Consider the following 21,363-nt stretch of genomic DNA (forward strand, 5'->3'; position numbering starts at 1 on the left):
CACCCAACACCGCTTAGAGCACCTTTAATGTTATGTTATTAGAGTACAAACACACTTCACAAAAATGTTTTATTAAATTCAGGTAATGTTACTCGGTAAATACTTATTTTCTCCAGCCTTAAAATCCACACGTTTTTTCCATTATATGGCCGTAAATTTCATTCTAGGTGGTATTAGAAAGGTCTTTAAAAAGTCTTAAAATTAACTTGAAGAATCCTGGGGGTTCCCTGATTCAACTCCACATGTGCATAGAATATATATATATATATATATATATATATATATATATATATATATATATATATATAGTAGTTCTTTTAGTTTCATACCTCATTTGATGTTGTTGGTGAAAGGTAGTGCCTGGATGTTCTGTACAATAGCAGGTTATTTTCTCCTCCAGTTAGTGGTGAAGGTGAGCTTATATTCGGATTCCAGAATCCCCTTATTCCCATAGCTCCCACTCTGAGAGCCAGTCGAGAGCTTAGCGTTATGCCCACCTTGTGTTGTTTGTGGTACCTGTTACCTCTCAAATGTGTCCAGGAAAGACAGCTAGTATTCCCGCATGGCTCTTCCCTTCAGACTTTTCTAATGGTGTAGGAAACAGCAGGGCCAGCAGAGAGAGGCGGCTTCAGGGAGCCAGGAGACAGTGCAGCTTCACTGCCTTCATGACAAATTCTATTTGTATTTTTATAGACAAATGCTACTCAACTGGAAATTTTGCTCCTGTGATTAGCCATAGGGGTTGTAGCAGTGAGCAAGATTTAATGATTTATTTGGGCGCTGGATAGCTTTTGATTAATTCTGTATCGAATGGCTCACACCTCAGTGCATTGACTGTCTGTGGCATGTCATGTCATATCATTTTATTTCATCAGGTTTGACCATTGGTTGTTATCCAGTGTCCTTGTTCAGAAATAGACTTTCTCCCTGAACACTGCAAATTAAGTCGGAACCCAGTGTTCCTCCATGTGTGACAAAATGTGGCAAAAAAACGAAACCACTGAATTTTTTTGTAATTGTATTTATTTATTTATTTAACAGGGACAGTGCTCATTAATCAACAGCAAAGCAACTGTAAATGAGCCAGATTTAGCTCAGCAGGCTAATGTTCATCTCTCGTCATTCATTGTCCCTGGCCAGTTTGAAAATGGCAACCTAAAAAAATAAAAATACTATAAAATGACAATACAGTCAACACATAAAAGCAGCAAACACAGACCAACATAAAAAACAACAACAAGTAACAAACACAACACATCATGTTAGAGAGAACGCTGACTAACCAAAAGCACTTCTTCGAGTGGGAATGATACAGTCCCCTCTTGTGGTACCTCTGGTAACCTGAGAGCCTGCTCACACAAATGTTTTCAGGGGTGGCGAAGCAGTGTTGTGTAAGATCTTATAAACTAGACAAAGGTTACTGTATTTAATTAGGTTTCCCCAACTAAAAAGTTTGTCTATTTCAAATTTGACAGCTGTGATAACTGTTCGGTTTCTGATCAAGAACTTTTAGAGTACGTTTATATGGAGTTTCAAGTGGTTTCCTTGTGGATTTGTCAGCCTGAGCAAAGCTAGTCAAACAATAAGTAAAATGTGAGATAATCATGGCATTCATAAACATAATAGCAATTCTAAAGCTAGATTATTCCAGGTAGATAAAATCCAAATTACAATTTTTTCCATTCAACTGTGTATTTTTTTTACAGCGCACAAAGACCAGCTAGTTAGTAGTTGTGTGCTGCTGGTTGTCTTGTGGGATTAACTGTACTAATAAAAACAGTAGAAACGCCGCGGCCACACCGCTGTGAAAGCGCCCCGAATGTCATGTATCAGAGTCTGTGTCAGTGTTAACCCTCTCTGCGGCAGTCTCCTACTGTAATTTGACATTTGACATAGCTTACAGTGATTGCTCCTTACAACTTAAGTGCTGCATACGTACTGTACAACAGCTACCATCTGGTAGCTAAGTATCCAATAAAATATGTATACAGTAATATAAAGGCTGGTCCTTTATTGCTTGTTTCCATGACTACTGTTGCTGATTTTAGTCAGGCAGGACAGCTGATGTGAAGGATGGAGTACTGCTCAGTGGTAAAGTGGCATCATTACTGACAAGTCAATGTTAAAACGCTATAGTGCAAAAATGGACTCCCAGAAACAGGGTTGTCTTCTCACTAACTCATGCTAGTTGTGTAACTCAGACAGACAATCACTGACACAAGAAAATGTACTCCTCATATACAAGTTTAAACATTCATGGCTGTACATTTTACATTTTGATTGAAATAACCGAATTGGCCGAGTACAGTAGAGTACCACCCACCTGTACCGGTAAGATATGTATGGCCAGCCCATGGATGAATCGCTAATTATCAGATTTATGACATTTTGAATTATTTATTTGATTTGCATCACCTTTGGATATAACGCGATACCTCCATCGGTACTCCATATTCTAACCATATTTTGAAATGTCTGGTCCGGGATCAGCATCAAAACACGCACAGTGATTCCCTATCATGAGGTACACGTTCCAGATCTTTTTCATTTAGGTAAGTTAATAGTGAACATGCGCAGAAATTTCAAAGTTAACAATTACTTACTCGTGAACACTTTACTTGATACCTCACAAGTGGGACAGTTGTCTCCCAGCCCTTATACCGTCTTACCATTAGACAGACATTGGTGTTATCTCATGGTGGGGGTGGGGTGTCTGGCTAATGAAGTGGATTGGCCTTAATTACTTGTCTAGAATAGTGTCAGGAGGCCTTAACCAGTGCATACATCTGTTAGGAAGAAAAATGAAAAACCCACATTCTCCGACTGAATGGATATCTTTTAGGCTTCTGTTTTGAATGCCATGTGAAAGTTTGGCTATTGTAGCAAAGTCCTCCTTCTCTGTCTCTCTGATAACAAATGGATCTCCCTTTCTTGCCAGTTTCGTTGTGCAAAGCAGGTCAATAGAAAACCATTTATTTTGTCTGTCCTTTGGATAGTAGTGAATAATTGTTGCTGAATCAACACATCTGTGGGGGTTGTGATGCTCTGCGCTCTGTCTCTTATTAACTGTCTCGCTCCTCGTCTTACTGTTCATCTCCACAAGAATCGCCATGACTACTTACCTGGTTGTTAGGGGGTCGTTGGTGGGACAAAGGGAAAACAGGCACACAGTCAAGTAGTGAATTTAAACCAGGATGCTGTGCTTTTCCAGTTCTTTTAACATGTTCTACAATGCATTGCAATGGTGATGGCTTAGATGCAAATAAGTGGGCCAGTTTACAGTAGCAACACTTCTGTGTAGACTGTAGCATTCTGAAAGCACTGCATGTGAAAAATGAGATTAATACTTCACAGTAGTGCATGGTTGCTGAAAAATTATAAAGCATCTGTACTTTTTGGTTTTCATTTCAAAAATAACTAATACAAGTAAATATACAAACGTACATCAAATAGCAGAACTGTATTAAAACTTGACTTGATCCAGGCACATTTGAAAACTTTATTTAAATGGGGATTGGATTGTAATCTAATATTTATAGACGGTCATGTTACCTCAGCCTGCAAAGCAATTCATTTACATGTTAAAATAACCAGAGGAGTCTAAGACAAGGTTTAACTTTTCATACGTTTTCAATATGTCATCTTGCTGATACATCCAGTTTAATAATTTAGTTTAATTTAGAATTGTCATGTACAAAATATTTTTGTTTCTAGAGCATTTGGAGAAACCTTCTACAATATTGAAATATGGGGGGGGTTCTTATTCAAGTATTTAGCTTAATGTAGCATGTATAATAGTACTGCTTAGAAAATATATTTAGACACTTACATGTATAGTTACTTTCTTGGTGTCATTGTGCATTTTTGTTGTCTTTAAGAAAATGAAAATAAAGGGTTAAAAAGAAAAAATGTATTTAGAATTAATACAAATTATTTGATACATTCTCAAATGAAATGTATAAACAACTAGTTCCAGTGGTGGTGGTGGTGGTGGTATATATATATATAGATAGATAGATAGATAGATAGATAGATAGATAGATAGATAGATAGATAGATAGATAGATAGATAGATAGATAGATAGAGAGAGAGAGATATTCATTTCTGTGGTAATTGTTTAAGGCTGTTACACAAGTCTTAAAATATATATTGCAAGAATGGGCCTGAGAAAAAAAGGGTTTGAAAAATGAATCAATTGTTGCCACACATTTGCTGGATGGTCATGGGAAGTAAAGTATTTGTTTACCGAGCAGCAAATGCATTCCAGAGCGGTGATGCATTTGTCCTTGTGATAAATTTCTCTGCGTATGTCTGTGCTGTCCCTGTATCGAATTAGCATAAGCTTATTAATGGCTTTAGGGATCAGGTACATTACTGAGCAGGAGGGAGGTCATCAACAACTATGTGGTTTTACTTCACATCAGTCTATTGTTCATCAGGGCTGTGGTGTGCCTCTCGCACAGCGGCTCAGCTAATTACCAGGGCAGGATTGTGCAAAAGTGTGCTCGGTATGGAACCATCTGTCAGTGCGACAGAGGCATGATATAGCACTCTCTCCAAAATGAAAAAGAAATAAAAGCCATTTATGTCAGTGGTTCATCCTATAATACATGTGAGCCAGGTTCAAAATAAAGTCTGAAAGTGAAAATTAGTGTTCTCTCCTTTTTTTGTTGATGGCTAATGAAACATACAGAATTTAAATAGAAATGAGAGTGTGAGTATGTGTATGTGTAGAATAAGAATTCGCTGAATTTAGCTTTCAATTCGCAGCTTCCACTTTGACAGTTAACGTTAAGGGGAACATTACTTAAATCGCTGAGCGACTGATCATCCATTGTTTGCACCTCTTACTGTTATAAACGTGTGTTTTAGGTAAAGCCTTGAAGCTGTCTGAAACCCACTGTCAGATTTGTGAAAGCTTTATTCCTTTTTATGTAAAAGGCAAAAAATAGCAGATTTTACTGCTTTTTTTCAAGACCAGTGAAATCTCCCTTTATTGCAATTTAATAAAGAAAATACAGCTTTCACAAGTTTGAAACTGTTTTCAGCCTCTGGAGCTTCTGTGGAATAACGTAGTCCTGATTTGACAAGTCTAGGTATAGTGGTTTTCGATCTGGACCTGGTCCAATGTGGTCTACATGTGAAAAAATCAGGGTGATCTCCCTTAAAGGTGCAGTAGGTAACACTTATAAAACTAACTTTCTGTCATATTTGCTGAATCTGACCCTATGTTCGAGGAGAATTACATAAAGCAGGTAATAAAAAAATAAAAACCTGGCTCCTCTGGCACCACCTCCAGCCTGTAGCGCAATCTGGAAAAATCCCCTGCTCCCTGTTCAGATGCACCAATCAGGGCCAGGAAGGGGGGGTGTCTAACTGCGTGTCAATCACTGCTCATGCACACACGTTCATTCTCCCTTGTGGGGGGAGGGGCTTAGGAGACTGTGGGGCTTTAGCGGAAAGGGGGGGAAGGACTGAGAAGTTGTCGATGTTCACATTTTTTGGCTAAGTCCTGGAGCTTCACAATCCTACCTATGGCACCTTTAATTGCATTTTCACAAATAGAATAAAGCTTTCAAAATTTCACAGTGGGTTGCAGACAGCTTTAGTGCTTTACCCAAAATGTCTAACACACTTTCACTACAGTAAGAAGCTCAAAAAAACACGGAGGATCAGTCGCTTAGCAATGTAAGTTAAGCTTTCCGTAATCTATATCAACAACGTTTAATTTACGGGATAGCTGCTGGATGTCCCTTATGTTCTCCCAGATGTCCCTCACCTTCCGCTTTCTTTAACTCTGGTCAATTCGGGAAACATCCTCTGAGCTAGAACCGACAATCAGATTATATTCATCTTTTATTTTTGAGTAAAATTGAGGCACCGTGGCTCCGCGCTTAGCGCCGCCCAAGACGACTGTGCTGTGGAGGAAGGTCTGGCTGTGCAAGAAAGACTATGCTTTCCTTAACCTTAACTGCCAGATTGGACGCTGTGAATTTGAAAGCTAACTTCAGCGTAGTCAGGAATATATGGTAGCATGTGCTTGAAGAGTAAATGCAGCACACTACATTTTGGTCTTGTTTTTCCTTGCTGAGCCATTTTGTTAGCACCTAGTTACCTGAGAACACAATGGGCTCTCTTACCACTTTCCTAAAATGCCTCAGGCACTGAAGCTTAATGCTACTTTTCTCAGTACAGCCAGTTTTGCACCTCAACAATTTGTTTATCAATCTGCCTTGCCTGACACATGTTGATAGAGCAGCTCCATGTTCCTGACCTGTAAAAAATCTGAAATGACACTAAGCTTCCTGACTGGCGGCAGTAGATATTGCTTTAATAAAGGCGCTGATTATACAAAATAAGCCTTCTGTGTGTCTATATTGCACACTCTCTGCTGTAAATTGGCAATTTAGTGTTGGGGATATCTGTGAAATAAAGGAGGCTTGCTGCTATAAAGAAAAGCCACTCTTTCATTGTGTGTAAAGCCAGGAGTTCATTGATTGATGAATGGCTTAACAGATGTGGAAATAAACAGATTCAGAGTGCACAAGGACATTGGTCTTCTATCTTAAAGGGCAGGGGAGCATCACAGTATCGTAGTGCATATAGGACCACTGGTTACAATCTGTTTCTGTAGACTTCATAGCTAATAGTTCCAAATCCTCTGATGTAAAGTGACAACGTAGAGTAAGTTGTGGCTGCTAACAGCTCTGGAACGGTATGTGACCACGGTAATCACTTCCAATAAGGATGGACCACTGCAAATGCAATAAAGACAGGCATTGCATAAATGCAGATTGTTAGCGAAACAAGTAGCTAATGGTGTTACTTACTGCTGGTTTCAAAACTTAGATTAGCTTCAGTTGAGCTGTGGTGGTGGTAAAACATTTAGCACAAAACAGAGGGAAACAGGCTATTGTTTCTAAAAAAAGGCAATGCATGCTCAAACATCCTTCCCTGCCTAAATAAATGTAAAAAAAAAAAAGAAGTTTGTCTATTTACACAGGAGCCAGTGTCCAGTCTGAGTAAACTGTCACAGGTCTCTGTGGGAGGCAGAAGGCACACTCTGATAGAGACCAGTTTGGAGAAATAATGAGCAGAAGTGGGACTTTATTTAAAAGGGGTTCGTGTAAGGGCTTTGCAGCACTTCAGTGAAGTTAGGCTTTAGTTTAGGTGTTAATTTATGTACTGTTGGTGAAACTATGGCAAATAATTCATATACACACACACATACAAACATGAAGAAGGCTGTTTGTGCTGCTATGCGTGGGTTGTTACTCTTTTTTTTTAACATGTACTCTCATAATTTCAACATGAACTAGCCATCTAAATAAAGGCTTTTTAACTTTTTGCCAGAAGAGTGCCTTGGTACTTTCGTCTTATTTTCCCCCCTTCCAAATAGCACCTTCATTATTTGTTTGAAATTCAGAGCACTCCGGACCTTTTTTTTCTCCTCTATTTCTTTTTAATTCCTCTGACGCGTTTTATTTCTTTCTCCTTTTGCTTTCAGACGGAGCCTTTCAAAACCATTCTCGGCTGCGGACGCCTCCTCTACCGCTCTCCCACTCCCACTCGCCCAATCATCAGCACCATGCTGCCTCCATTAACTCCTTGAACCGGGGCAACTACACACCGCGGAGTAACCCAAGTCCCGCGCCCACAGACAGCTCTGTTCCTCCCGAGGGTCCGGCCAGTGCTCACGACTCCGGCAGCACACAGGACAACTGGCTACTCAACAGCAACATCCCCCTGGAAACCAGGTACTGGGCAACTTGTCTCGCTGACGATGTATAGAGATGTCGGCCACCCTATGCCTGAGCTGCTGCCATTGAACACAGCTTTTCATGCTGTCTGCTCCATATTAAATTACCACAGTGCTAACAAGGAGCAAAGCAATAACATGGAAAATATCCTGCTAGGGGGCAAAGGCTTACATTTGTGATGAACAGGATTTTGTGGCAAACAAGAGAAAAGTGCTGCTTTTGGGTCTTTCGTCCAATGTTAGCAGTCCTAACAATGGAAGCTATTGAGTTTAAACAGCAGGGTGATTATGATCATGTTGGATATGAAACAGTTCTTGCAAAATTACATCCAGGCTCCCGTGAGCAGGCTTCGTAGCTCCTCCACTTCAGCCCCGAGTTTTATTTATTTCATATTAATCAGTACTCAGTTCTCTAGCACATTTCTCAATAGGAGGCCCTTGTGTGAAGTAGATATGTCAAGTGTTATTATAACAAAGGGAATATGTGTTGTGTTTCTTTGGCTGGTCTTATTGCAAGGTGGTATGAAATCAAGAATAGCAAGGCATCTTACCTCAACACTCATAATGATCACATTATTCTGCTAAGATTAGAACGTTAGAAAAACTCCTCGAATAAACCCTAACTTCTCCGTGTGATCAGCCGGCCCGCTGAGCAAATTGAAATAAAAGCCAATGTGTAGCCTCGGATGTTGAGGAAGTTGTTATAGATTTGTAGGTGATTTGATTTTAAGAATCTGTTCAAAGCAATCCAATGAAAAACTTAGACCACACTGTTGTCCATATTGTATATAGTAAACGGGTTGCCATAAATGAAACGGTTGTTGACAGGAGAATAGCTAATAGCTAATTTGGCATAGCTAAACACCAGCCATGAACAGAACCACTGTCTCTTCCTTTTGTTTTTGTGAGACGCTTCAGTCAACAGGAAAATGACCATCAATTTTAGCTGGTAGAAGGGCAGTTAGTGGTATAATGAATGATTACATGTCATCCAGCTCCCAAGTTAATCCTGCACAGGTATTCCCTGTGGAGCAGGAAACAGATGGTGAGGAGAGTACGTCTGCAGCAGGCACGAGTGCCGCTCAAAACACATATGTAGTCTTCATGACTTACTGCCTTGAAAAAAAAGAAAGAAAGATCAACCGCCATAAGTTCCAATAATGAATTTGAAACCATTAGTAAAATCCACATGGGCGCTGAAATATTTCATGTCATCTTTACTATTACAATGGCCCTCTCTCGTCGCCTTTGTGAAATGTAATGGTCCTGATAAATTCTGTACTTGTAGGTCTTATCCTGCTCTGCCACTGGAGAGACGCCAGCAGTTGGATGGTTCTATCCGGTCTCAACATTTTCTTTAGACGTTCTGCCAAGCATCCCTCTCTCTTTATTAAAAGTTGCATTCTTCAAAAGCAAGGCCTTTCTCTTGTACCACTGAACGTGTTCAGCCTGCCCATTGCATGTGGACAGTTCATTTCTCCATTGCATTGCTGCAGTATTTCCTTATGGAACACAGCTCTTATTTTTCAAACTATCCAGTTTGAAAACTATGCAACTTTAGTAACACGTTGATTTGTAATTAAAAATGACATTAAGACATACAAAAAAAAAAGGTGTTTTGTCTGAAATAAGTGTTAGAAACCTTAAGGTTCTCATTTATAAGTGATGCATTGTTTTCTTCCAATCACAACCTTAAAGGAGCCAGAATACTCTAATGTATATCAGAGAAGAGCAAGACGCTTGCAGAGAAGGGCAGGGCTCGTACAAAACAAGGTATGGCAGTGCCCAAATGAGGGGAACCAGAGAGCTAGATGTTATTCGTCTCACACCTTCAGTTCGTAGAAATAGTTCCATAAGGGCCTTGGTTTCTTTGTCCCACGCTGTCCGTCTTGATCCCCATTTGTCAGTTGTTGTTGTTGTTGTTGTTGTTGTTGTTGTTGTTGATGTTGCTTGGTGATCACATACTGTATTGGCATTTATGTTTCTTGCACGCACATCTCACACTAGCTTCATATCCATCTTTCCACCTGTATGTAGAAACATAGCAAAGCAGACATTCCTAGAGACTTTACAGGACAACCTCATTGAGATGGACATTCTGGCGTCAGCCCGCCACGATGCCTCGTACGACGGGTATGTTGCATGTTTGCTATCTGGCTCTCACCCTACTGTCAGAATCTGCTTTGCCATGTAAACAATAGTGATGCCTGCGCTATTTTTTCCTCCCATCAAACATCCTCTATTTTGACATGTTGTAAATCTTCAGTGTATGTCTCCTGCAGTGCTAGAATCCTTGCTGTACTTGTCCCTTCCCTGTTTGATACAACTAACAATTTGCACTTAGTCACATTGTTGGGTTGTATTGCTTTTGATTAATGTTGAGCATGACCGCTTTACGAAACACAAATGCCCATGTTGTCCCCTATTGCGAGAACAGGACATGTCAGAGATTTGTCCTGATATTTATAAATCAGAATATGGTCGCCGTGACTTTCCACATCGTACATCGTAATGTGACATTCAATCACGCTCGTGTCACTGTCGCTCAGGAGCTTCTGGTAAACTTGTCAGTAAAACGGCCTTGACAACAGCGCCGCTCCCACTGACTCTCTGATGGGCCCATCATACGGCTCTTGGACATGCAGCTCTGCACATGTTTTCCGACATAGCCAGCCATGTTCTTCAAGGGAGAATATATGTGCTCCACTCCCTGCTGCAGCCTTATATAGTGTATCTCTCCTGTGGACAGCCTTGACATAGTTACTGGGAATTACTCTTCGCCACGCTGGCATGAATACGTAAACAAGAGCCAGCTGCGGTCACAAGTCCTGTAAATTAAATTTAATATTGATTCACAGTTTCCACTGAGCAAAAGCCAGTACGCTTTAGTATTCTTACTAATCTAGCATGAGCGTGACTATGGTTACAGTATTAAACGTGCTTGGAAATTACTTACCAGTGGAAGGGACTGCAGTGGAAGGGACTGCACTCGGATAGACAGTAACCTACACTTTTATGACGATAGATGTCCCTGAGAAATAAGCGTTTTCTGTTTAGAATAATAATTAAAAAAAATACATGTTTTTTTTTCCAGACACTTCCTGTTCAAACCAGGTGGAACATCACCAATGTATTGCACAACATCACCAGGATATCCTTTGACATCCAGCACGGTGTACTCGCCCCCCCCACGCCCTCTGCCTCGAAACACCTTCTCTCGACCCGCCTTCAGCCTGAAGAAACCCTACAAGCACTGCAACTGGAAATGTGCTGCTCTCAGTGCCATCCTCATCTCAGTAACACTGCTCTTCTTGTTGGCCTACTTCATCGGTGAGTCACCTCTGGTGCTTTCTACACACCGGGGCGAGCGCCTCTACCTACCCGCCCCCCCAGCACCTCCCTTCACTTAACTGCGGACACAGAATGAGTCCATGCTCTATTGTGTTCCCCTCTATCGTCCCTTTTAATAGTGTTGAATCTGTACCCTGCACCTTATATGAGCATAGTTATATAGGGACTCCTAGATTGATTCCTCGCCTGCGCACACCTCGTCCGAAATAACATTATCATTCATAGATTGGGTTGACTGAGTCTGCTGAGATGGGCAATCCAGTTTCTTGATCATGTGAATAGGTCAGATAGAGAATGAATTAAAAAGACATCAGCAATCACACATGAAAGAATTTTCATCCCATTTGATTTCTTCAATTCCCGGACCAGTATATCCAGGTCTCAGCTGGGTAAGGACCATCATCTGCGATATGCGAGTTATGCTATTAAATCTGTTCTGCTCTTTTTAACTGCTGTCATTCCGTAAGGTAATGTTATTCATATCTGATGATACAGTCTTATCTCTGTGATGTATATACAAGACAACATTTCACTTGCAAACCGTCAAGAGCCAATTGATAAGACACAAAAGGAAAAAAAAAAGGAAAGTACTAAGTCAGTATAAGAGTGGATCCTGCAAGTGACTGCTGTGTGTTGTATTTTCTCCATATTTCTCAGCGTTCACATGTTCAGCTGTGTCCCAAACTCTGTGTTCTGACTCAGATTTTATGTTGATTTTCTTTCTGGTCTGTTTAACCTTCCCAGCTATCACATATGCTAGCTACCCAGTTCATCTTCTGTTTATTCCAAGCAAGCTACTGCCCTGCCAGTAATACTAGTAACAATTAATGAGTCGCACAGATCATTTTTTTATTTCTTCACAAAAGTTAAATCAAAAGCAGTTAAATAAGTCAGTGAAAGCATAGCAAAATACATATAGAGAATATTTCTTTTATCACTACAGAAATTATTTTCACTGTCGATTAATTTGTCGTTTCTTGATTAATCGATTTGTTTTTTGTTCTATGAAAATGGTGAAAAATATCGGTCAGTGTTTCTCAAAGCCCAAGATGACGTCCTCACATGTCTTGTTTTGTCCACAACTCAAAGATATTCACTTTGCTGTCACAGAGGAGAGAGGAAACCGGAAAATATTTACAATTAACAAGCTTTTTCATAAAAAAATGACTCAAACCAGTGAATCGATCGTCAAAATAGTTGCCGATTCATTTAATAGTTGACAACTAATCGTTTCATCTTTGCAGTTTTAGTTAATATTAATAAAAAAAAACTTAAAGGGATGCTATGCACCTATGAACTATAGGTGCGCAGAAACCAACGATAACAGCAGCATAATAATAATAATTTATACTGTTCATTGATCCCCAGTGGGGAAATTACAATTTACACTCTGTTTGTTAGAAATCACTACACACAGGCCTGAAATACACAAATACATGCTCAGGACCTATTCATGCACAACTGGAGAGATGTCAGAGTGAGTGGGCTGCCAGTGCTGGACCAGCACCCTGAGTGCTGAGTGGTTGGGGGGAGTGCCCAGGAAGTGAACTGGCATCTCTCCAATCCACACTCTGTTCTTTGGTACGTACTGGGACTTGAACCAGCAACGCTCCGGTTCCCAACCCAAGTCCCTACGGACTGAGCTACTGCCACCCCATAACATATGCAGTAACAGTGCGGTCATGTACAGAAGGAATGGGAAACAACAAGGATTGTAGGTAGGTCAAAGGGCCAGTGAAAATGTGAGGTTGGTGGGTTTTGGGGCATTTGAGGTCATAGCAACAGGTTTTTGGGTAAGGGTGAGGTAAGTGAACCACGTGTTGACTGAATTAGTGCTGTGAGCTTGGCTCAGGTTGGGGGACAGGATATGATGAACAAGACCAGGGGAGGGATAACACAAAGAATATTTTAAAGGAATGAGTGACAAGGTTCGGGATAAAAGGTTCCTGTAGTGCTGTGAGGGGAGAGAAGACAGTTAAAGAATCTCAAAATGTAATGTCAAACAGGAACGTTTGAGATCTGGATTTGAATATTGTTGAATATATTTATTGCCTGGATTGGCAGAAAGTTCCAAGGATTTGGTGATCTACATGGAAAAAGCTAGCAGGACCTTTTTTTATTCAAGTAATAAAAGTTCTGCCTGGTCCGTTGTTACAAATTCAAATAAGGATTTGATACATACTTCTGTTTAATATATATGTCCCCATATAATGTACATCTGAATTGGCTTTGAATACCTTTTTAACATATAAATGGTTAGGCTGTTAAGCTTTTTTTTTTTTTCAAATTAAAGGATGTTAAGATCGTTGTCGTTCATATGCATGAAGTCAATGAAAGAATAGCCAGATCCTTCTGCATGGCCTTCATCAGTGAGATAAATTAATTCTTCATTAAGGACATTTGTTATAGATATCCATTATGCCGTAACAATCACAAAATCAATCGTTTCTGCCTCTCCTTGAGGCCAAACAAACTAAAATCAGATTATTCTTTTTTTTTTTTTGTCACCAGAGAAATTGTTTAATTTGGAATTCAGAACAGTGCTGGATTAAAAGAAAAAGAATCAGCTGGTTGCTGTTCATGGTGATTATCTACGTAGCCAGCAATTTGTTTTATCAATGATGGTTGGTGTGAGAAAGTTCTGCTTTGATTTGTTTGTGGCTTCAGCAGGCTGTAGAAGTCTAGATACAGTACGTGTCAACAGTTTACTGCTTTGACTTGGCCAAAAGCCAGAGAGCCCCATCAGCCTGATAGTGCTTAATCAGCCTGTTTAATTATACCCCGCCAAACTCAGACCATCTCCAGATGCACCGCAAGCAAACATGTTGGAGACCAAACCTCACCCGAAGATCGGAATTTCCAATCAAGAACAAGAGCCATATTTAATTAAAGGCTGATGAGAAAATACATTTAATTTCAAGTGCAATTAATTATTGAGGCCTGTAATTGGGAACTCTGGGTGAGATGTCTAATGAACCCAATTATGCCACATGACAGATGTGTTGACTTGCAGCATGGTTATAGTTTGTCACCGCTTTGTAAATCGGCACATTTTGAAGTGCAAAAAAGGTTGGGGGTTTAAGTTTTCTCTGTGGTCGCTCGCTCATTAGCACATTTGTTATATGATGCTCATTTTAAGGTCATCACTATCCTCTTGTGTTCATGTCTATTCACCCGGCGTATGTAGCCAAGGACAAAAAGGTCGGGCCCCAGAAATTTTTTCACTGTATGATCATCCAACCCAGAAAAAGCTTCCTTGCAACACATATAATTTTTACCTGTTTGATTTGGCTTGGATACAATTTTAGCATCTTGCATTAAAAAAACATGTGACTCTTTGTAGTTTGGCTTATTTGAAGCTAATGTGCTTGCACTTGATTCTTGCTGTCAGGAGCTTTTACTTTCATGGTTGAAAGCACTTAATTGGAAGTCGCTTTGGGTCAAAGCGTCAGCTTAATGACATGTAATGTAAAATGTAATGCTTTTATTATCCCAATGTGATATTTTCATTATCTAGATTTCTCAATACTGATGTCACTCTAAATGGGAAAAAAAAAGTGCTCAGTCGGCAAGAAAGTATTTACGTGTTGACAGGCAAGCTGTATTCACAAATCCCAAACCCAGGTCTGACTTTGTCCTGTTGTGGTAGTTGGAACGGTTGGCTGTAATTGTGATATGGTCAGGGCACAGAAAATATGGCTCTGGATTGGCTCTCCATATATATATATATATATACATATACAGTACAGGCCAAAAGTTTGGACACACCTTCTCATTCAATGAGTTTCCTTTTTATTTTCATGACTATTTACATTGTAGATTATCACTGAAGGCATCAAAACTATGAATATAAATATATATATATATATATATATATATATATATATATATATATATATATATATATATAAAACACATGGAATTATTTACTTAACAAAAAAGTGTGAAATAACTGAAAACATGTCTTATATTTTAGATTCTTCAAAGTAGCCACCCTTTGATTTTGTATTAATAAGGGAAAAAATTCCGCTAATTAACCCTGACAAAGCACACCTGTGAAGGGAAAACCATTTTAGGTGACTACCTCATGAAGCTCATTGAGAGAAAACCAAGGGTTTGCAGAGTTATCAAAAAAAGCAAAGGGTGGCTATTTTGAAGAATCTAAAATATAAGACATGTTTTCAGTTATTTCACACTTTTTTGTTAAGTACATAATTCCATATGTGTTCATTCATAGTTTTGATGCCTTCAGTGAGAATCTACAATGTAAATAGTGAAAATAAAGAAACATATTGAATGAGAAGGTGTGTCCAAACTTTTGGCCTGTACTATATATATATATATATATATATATATATATATATATAGCATGACTGCTATGTCACAGAGCTAGAAACCAGTTAATTTACTGCAACAATTTACAAACATACATGGAAATATATAATTTCTCTAATAAAGTTCTTTCCAACATTGATATTGAAAAGATTAGTTTACACCAGATTTTTAATGGCCCAATTCTGATGGAAGGTAATACATTAGGCTAAAGCCAGACAACGCCGAAACTCACATATGGTATCCCATTTAGTCTGTCATATGTTTACCTTTGTTTTTTATAATGCTTTGAATAAATTCAGTATGTCAGTGATTGAATTCTGTGGTGCTACACTGACGTGTGGCTGTAAAAGTTATTTGCCTCAATGTTATGATCATATCATAATGAGAGAGTGGTGATTTACAGCACAGACTGCCAATGTAAGAGAGGTGTAAATGCAGTTAGGTGACAAATGAGCAACTGATGGCTGCCATGTTTAGCACATATTCAAAAGCGATTAATTTACCATATGGTTAAAACATGTTTCAGTCCAAGGTGTGAATGAGACTGCAATCTATGCTGGCTTTTTTTTTTTTTTTTTAAATACCTCAAGATAGAAGAAGATGCCTTTTTTAGATGCTCACAGTATTTGATGATTTTGACCAGTAGGATGAGAAAAAATGACTCTACTCATCATAGCTTCGCTTGAAGAGTGCACTAGTTGGAAAGTGCTCTTCAGATCAGAGGATAGAAGCACAGGAATGCTGGCAGATGACCCACAGCAATAAGCGCCTACTTCCTCAGATTGGCTTAGAAGTCTTCTACTACAGTAACTCTGTTCCCTAATTGGCACATGGCATGACCCAACTTCCTGCCAAGAGATAACCGAAAGGAGGACACAACATGAGCTCAGGACAAAATGGGCGATGCTATGAAGTGCAGTACGCTTGACAGGTCAGTGGCATCGCTGGAACACAGACGCAGCTTGTCTCTGCCAGTGGCCATCTCATTAGAAGTAGCTTTTTATTCCGACAACCTGTCTTCACTTTGCAGCCAATTGCAGCAGCCTTCTGAGTGTCATTGCACAATGTTTGCAAAGTCGGAAAAGCAAGCAAAACGAAATCAGGAGGTTCTTCACTGGCTCACGTCCAATGCTCTGCATATCATAGATACCAAGAAGGCATTGAAGTTAATCTTTGGATTTGGGATGGGAGGGGGAGGCCTCTTCAACTATTTTCCATCAGAGGCTTCAGGGACGGATGGGATGAAGGATGGGGCTCAAAAAGACGTGATTACTAGGACACTTGGAATGACACCGTGCTTGGTGACTTGGTGCGTTGGTTCTGCCAGCGACATGCACTGACTCTTTTTCCATTTCGCCAGTCAATGTAAAGCTACAAATCAAAAGGAATGTCTTTCTGCAGCTTACAGAATGACAAACAAAGCCATCTGTCTCTTCACTGGTTGTCCTCCATTGACACGTTCAGGCACTTTCACAGGCACTGGACAGACACAGAACAGATGCTGGTATTGCAGTTGAACTTTCATCATCTTAGGGATAGTTTGTGTTATGTTTTGCCTGAAAAACACACTGTTTGCTACCTATCTGTTTACACAAATTCATCCAAATATCTCACTAAACACATGGTACTCTTTATGTAGTGTGCATCATTAAAATATTAGGTATATTCTTTGAACGTTTGTTCAGAGTTTTATAAAAAAGAAAAAAGGGGTCCTAATCTTGGGCCAACTGCTTATAGGGCTCTAAATAATAAATTCATCAGAAACTATGGCTTGGTTCGATCTGCACTCGTCAAGTTCATATGGTGGATTCAGTCAATTTGAAGTTAATAGCTGAGCCTGGACATGTAAACCTCTTATTCTTGGGGGATCTCTTAGGATTTTGAAGTGGAGAGATTTGATGAAGCCACGTAGGGTCTTCACTTTGGTATGACTATTAATAAAGTACTTTTTTAGACTTTGACGAGCACTGTAGTGTTGAAACATCGGGCTGTTTGCACTACTTTTTAAAGTGTTTCCATTAAGAAGTTGCACAACAGTTGTGTGTAACATATTCCGTGAATAAAAACAACAATAAGAGCCAGGGATGCAGTGATTTATCGGCCGAACATCGGTATTGGCCGATATTCGCCTTGTTGGCTGCCATCGGCCTGATGGGAAATAAGATGACATTCACCGATGGCAGTGGCCAAAGTTTATCTGCTGTGTCGCATTCATTTTGCGCTGGCTAAATGTTGTGTTGGTCAGACTCGGACAACAGTCATAGCATATGCTGCTACTGCAGCTGCTGGCTGGACACGACTGTGGCATGAACCACATGTGGTTTGTTTTTGCATTTGTTCAGCTCTCCGTCTCACATCTTGGATGGGAAGAGAAAAAGACTGTCATGCAAAAATGCTGAGATGCTTATCTTTGTACAGACGAACATGCATCTGACTAAGAAGTAGGCTGTGAGGTGCCGGCGATTCGTTAGAGGGGGCCTTTCCTAAGAGACCAATTTTCGTTTTTTATTAAGAGGACCATGTTCAGCCCCATGGTCCAGCTTTCTGTGGGTTTGTGCTTAATGGAAACACAAGACAGTTGTAGTCTGTGTGGAAAAACTCTGTATGAGTTAGTTTAAGTTCCCTGTCTCTTTCCAGGCTTTTAAGGAATTCAAAAATAGTTCATTAGCAGACATGAGACAGTAGGAAGTGGAATAGTTCCTGAGTGTGTGTATGTTGCTGATGGCCAAACTAGATTTTAAGGACCCCGGTCATTGTGTTCCCACCACACTCTCTAACTTTGTGAGATGACTGCTAAACAACATTATGTTGACCAAGAACACTACATGAGTCCATTTGACATTTTTCACTATAGGAATTCAACACAAATAGGCAAAACTATGCTTGTGAACTAAAGAAAATACACTTTAGGTGCAATCAAACTCTGAATTCATGGATAAAAATATAGGTTGTTCTAATTGATCCTTGTGTTGCAGTGGTACAATAATAAGACTAGTTTTTTTCTATGTACCCAAGTAATGACGGGTATTTTCTGTGTTGTCTGAACAGTCACTGACAGGCTTATTGGTGACATAAAGTAGTGTATGCTGTTATAAAATGAAAAAAAAAGGAAAACACATTTGAAGAAAACAACATTGAGAGGACTGGCGAGGTCTTACTCCCAGTTCATTTCACTCTTTATAATTGGATTGCGTGGTTATTTACTCAAGGAGCTTAAGAGAACCAACAAACCAATAAAATAGCTATATTGAGTTTCTGGGCCTTTTCTGCTGAATGTTGACTTCCAAGGTAGCTTTTGCCTTGCTAAGCTGGTCTTGTCCATTTTCTTATTGGTGATCTGTCATGGTCAGCCCCTCCTCCTCTGCCCTGCACTCTGCTGCCATTGTTCCAAAGGACAAGTCTTTTGTCGACCTTGTAAAATATCAGCATGCCTCATCCGCAGTGTTCACATTGAAACACCCGGGTGTCTCCCTGCTGATCTGTTTTTTTTTCTTTTGTCCCCTAGTTTTGCAAGGGAATGGAAAGGTAATGGGGTTTGGAAAAATGACTCAAGGCACTGGGGATGGTCCCTGCCTTGTGTCGGTGTGGTGAGACAGATGTTGTCCTATGAGGTCAGGATAGCATTCATCTTCTGATCTCACTGCTCAGCACTTTGGAAAAAAACGCCATTAACCATTAATCCGTGTATTGTTCTTTGGAATTTACTTCCTGTGCCTTTATCTCACAGCTGACCCCTTTGGATAACCTTTGGGGTTACTATGTATGTCATTTAGAGAGTAAATGATTTTGCTTTGATGAATCGCAAAAAGGAAATCAAATTCTGAAGTTGTCTTATGTTTAATATTTCAGCCATGCACCTATTTGGATTGAACTGGCACCTGCAACCCATGCAGAGACAGATGTACCAGCTGTCTGAGGACAATACAAGTGGCCTACCTTTTCCTACTGACCTGAGCTTGCCACCACTAGGCAACACAGGCTTGGAAATACCTGATCGCAAGGGAAAAGATGAGAGTAAGTGCAATTTTTTTACAAAGATAATGTATTTTTATTCACTGCACATATCTGTTTTTTTCTCCAACTAATACTAAAGTAAACCTACCTAAATGCATCTGATATTTTCAGGATGATTTGCGTGACTCTTAATTCATTGTCATGAACTGTTGCACCGGCGTCAGAAAAGAACAACGTTGCACAAGGAAAACAAGTTTTTTCAAATCTTAAAGTTTACAGAGGACATTTTATGAGCTCAAGCAAGTTTGTTATTATTTTGTCATCCAGTTTCACATTCTGTTCACTCGTCTCCAAGGTATGCAAAGAGATCTGCATTGTAATCCTATGAAAGTTGTTGTAAGTGGGAACGTGTTATTTGTTCCTGGAGGGAGAAAATGGGGCAGCTGAAGGGACTGAGTATCCAGGGGCTGGAGGGGGATTAGCCACTCTGTCCTCTTCAGAACGGATGTGATCCTTTCATCTTCTAGTCTGGGCTGCCTTTCCTGGCAGCCAAAGAAAGCATGTGCTCACCCCCATGGTACCAACTGCTCAACTCGAGGAAAGTTTGCTCTGTTCCATTCCTCGAACAAATGGGCCCAGATTTAACCATGTGATTTGCCACTGGCAGACTACAATAGGTAGAAGATTGGGGTCATTACCATATAGATGAATCCAGGAGTTGTCTTTTTCATTTACCAGACAGCAGAAAGTGTGTTTAGCTAACAACACGCATGACTACAGCTGAGCTTAGACCCTGCATGGCCGCCGTTTGCTGATAGGAAATCAATAGCCATGGTTTTCTAAATAAGTCTCATTCTTCAGTGCTGTCACCAGAAAACAATGATGAGCTATCTAATGTTTTATCAAGGCGATGCAGATGTGCACCGTGTTGAAATTCAGACTAGCTTCTCTCCTTCGGAGTCTTGTCTTTCCATCAAAGCATTATGTTGTAGTTCAGCTTGCAGAATAACAGCCATTTATTTAACCATGAGGCCCATTATCACTGTTCTTGGCTTATGATTTATTTAAACAGCCTGATGAGTACTCTCCATTAATGTGCTGCATAAATACAAACACACCCCAACATGTGGAAAATGAGCATGTGTGTTGTCGCATTATGTAAAGCCTGGATCTGGGAGAAGGGGAGTGTGTCCTGTCTACTCTGATAAAAACCCCATTGCCACTGATGGAGTTTTTAGAACACTGCCATCTGCCGTACCACGTGTAACCTAAAGCCGTGTCTGCCACCAAGTCCTGGGGGTAGTTTATATGGACGTCTACTTTAGCAGACATCGGTGCCGAAATTAGCTCATCTACATGGGCAAACAGATGTTGCCATTTCCACCGAGTCCAATATAAGGTGTATTATGGAGCATATGGACAGTTGTTGGCAGTGGGTGTGCTAGTACCTGAGCGTGTACTAGCATTGGAGATCCCGCTTTACTATAATTACAATTTTCACTTTATTGCTTTTACTTCAATTACAACAGTATAACAGTTGCATTTTCTGAAGTATTTTCCGTACCATTTTCACGCCATATGTTCAACCAATTTAAATCCTACTTTTTAGAACCTTTCACTTTGATGAAGATTTATGAAATGGTGTACAGATTATTAAAAAAAAACAGACTTGCCATGCTTGAGCCAGCAAACTTAATAAAATGTACAAAGTGTGATCCCAAGTTTAATGATTGGATGAGGCTTTAAAATAATCAGTGCTACCAGGTATTTAAACATATTTCATCATTTCATTTTAAACAGACTTTTAAATGATTATTTGCCATTTGAGAAAAATCAACACAACTCATTTCAGGGTGTAACTAGAATTGTATTTGAGGAGCAGACTTATGTTCAATTGGATAATTCTTAGTTCTGTACTCCACCCCACTGGAATTGGGACTGGAATTCCTGGCAGTGGCCAGAA

At 39.8% G+C, this 21,363-nt stretch overlaps 1 protein-coding gene across 2 annotated transcripts in view; it reads left to right on the forward strand.

Moving 5' to 3' along the window:
- Positions 1-21,363, forward strand: part of tenm4 (teneurin transmembrane protein 4) — a 184,424-nt gene that overhangs the window by 78,676 nt on the left and 84,385 nt on the right. The window contains exons 4-8 of one of the 2 annotated variants that reach the window (XM_028573644.1): positions 7,509-7,758; positions 9,459-9,533; positions 9,798-9,893; positions 10,855-11,090; positions 19,296-19,460. In XM_028573644.1, coding sequence (XP_028429445.1) covers positions 7,509-7,758; positions 9,459-9,533; positions 9,798-9,893; positions 10,855-11,090; positions 19,296-19,460 — 822 coding nt within the window. The remainder of the gene's footprint in view (positions 1-7,508; positions 7,759-9,458; positions 9,534-9,797; positions 9,894-10,854; positions 11,091-19,295; positions 19,461-21,363) is intronic. The other variant, XM_028573643.1, reaches the window with a different exon arrangement.

This window comes from Perca flavescens, chromosome 3, assembly GCF_004354835.1.
Source record: "Perca flavescens isolate YP-PL-M2 chromosome 3, PFLA_1.0, whole genome shotgun sequence".
In the NCBI taxonomy this organism is placed as follows: domain Eukaryota; kingdom Metazoa; phylum Chordata; class Actinopteri; order Perciformes; family Percidae; genus Perca; species Perca flavescens.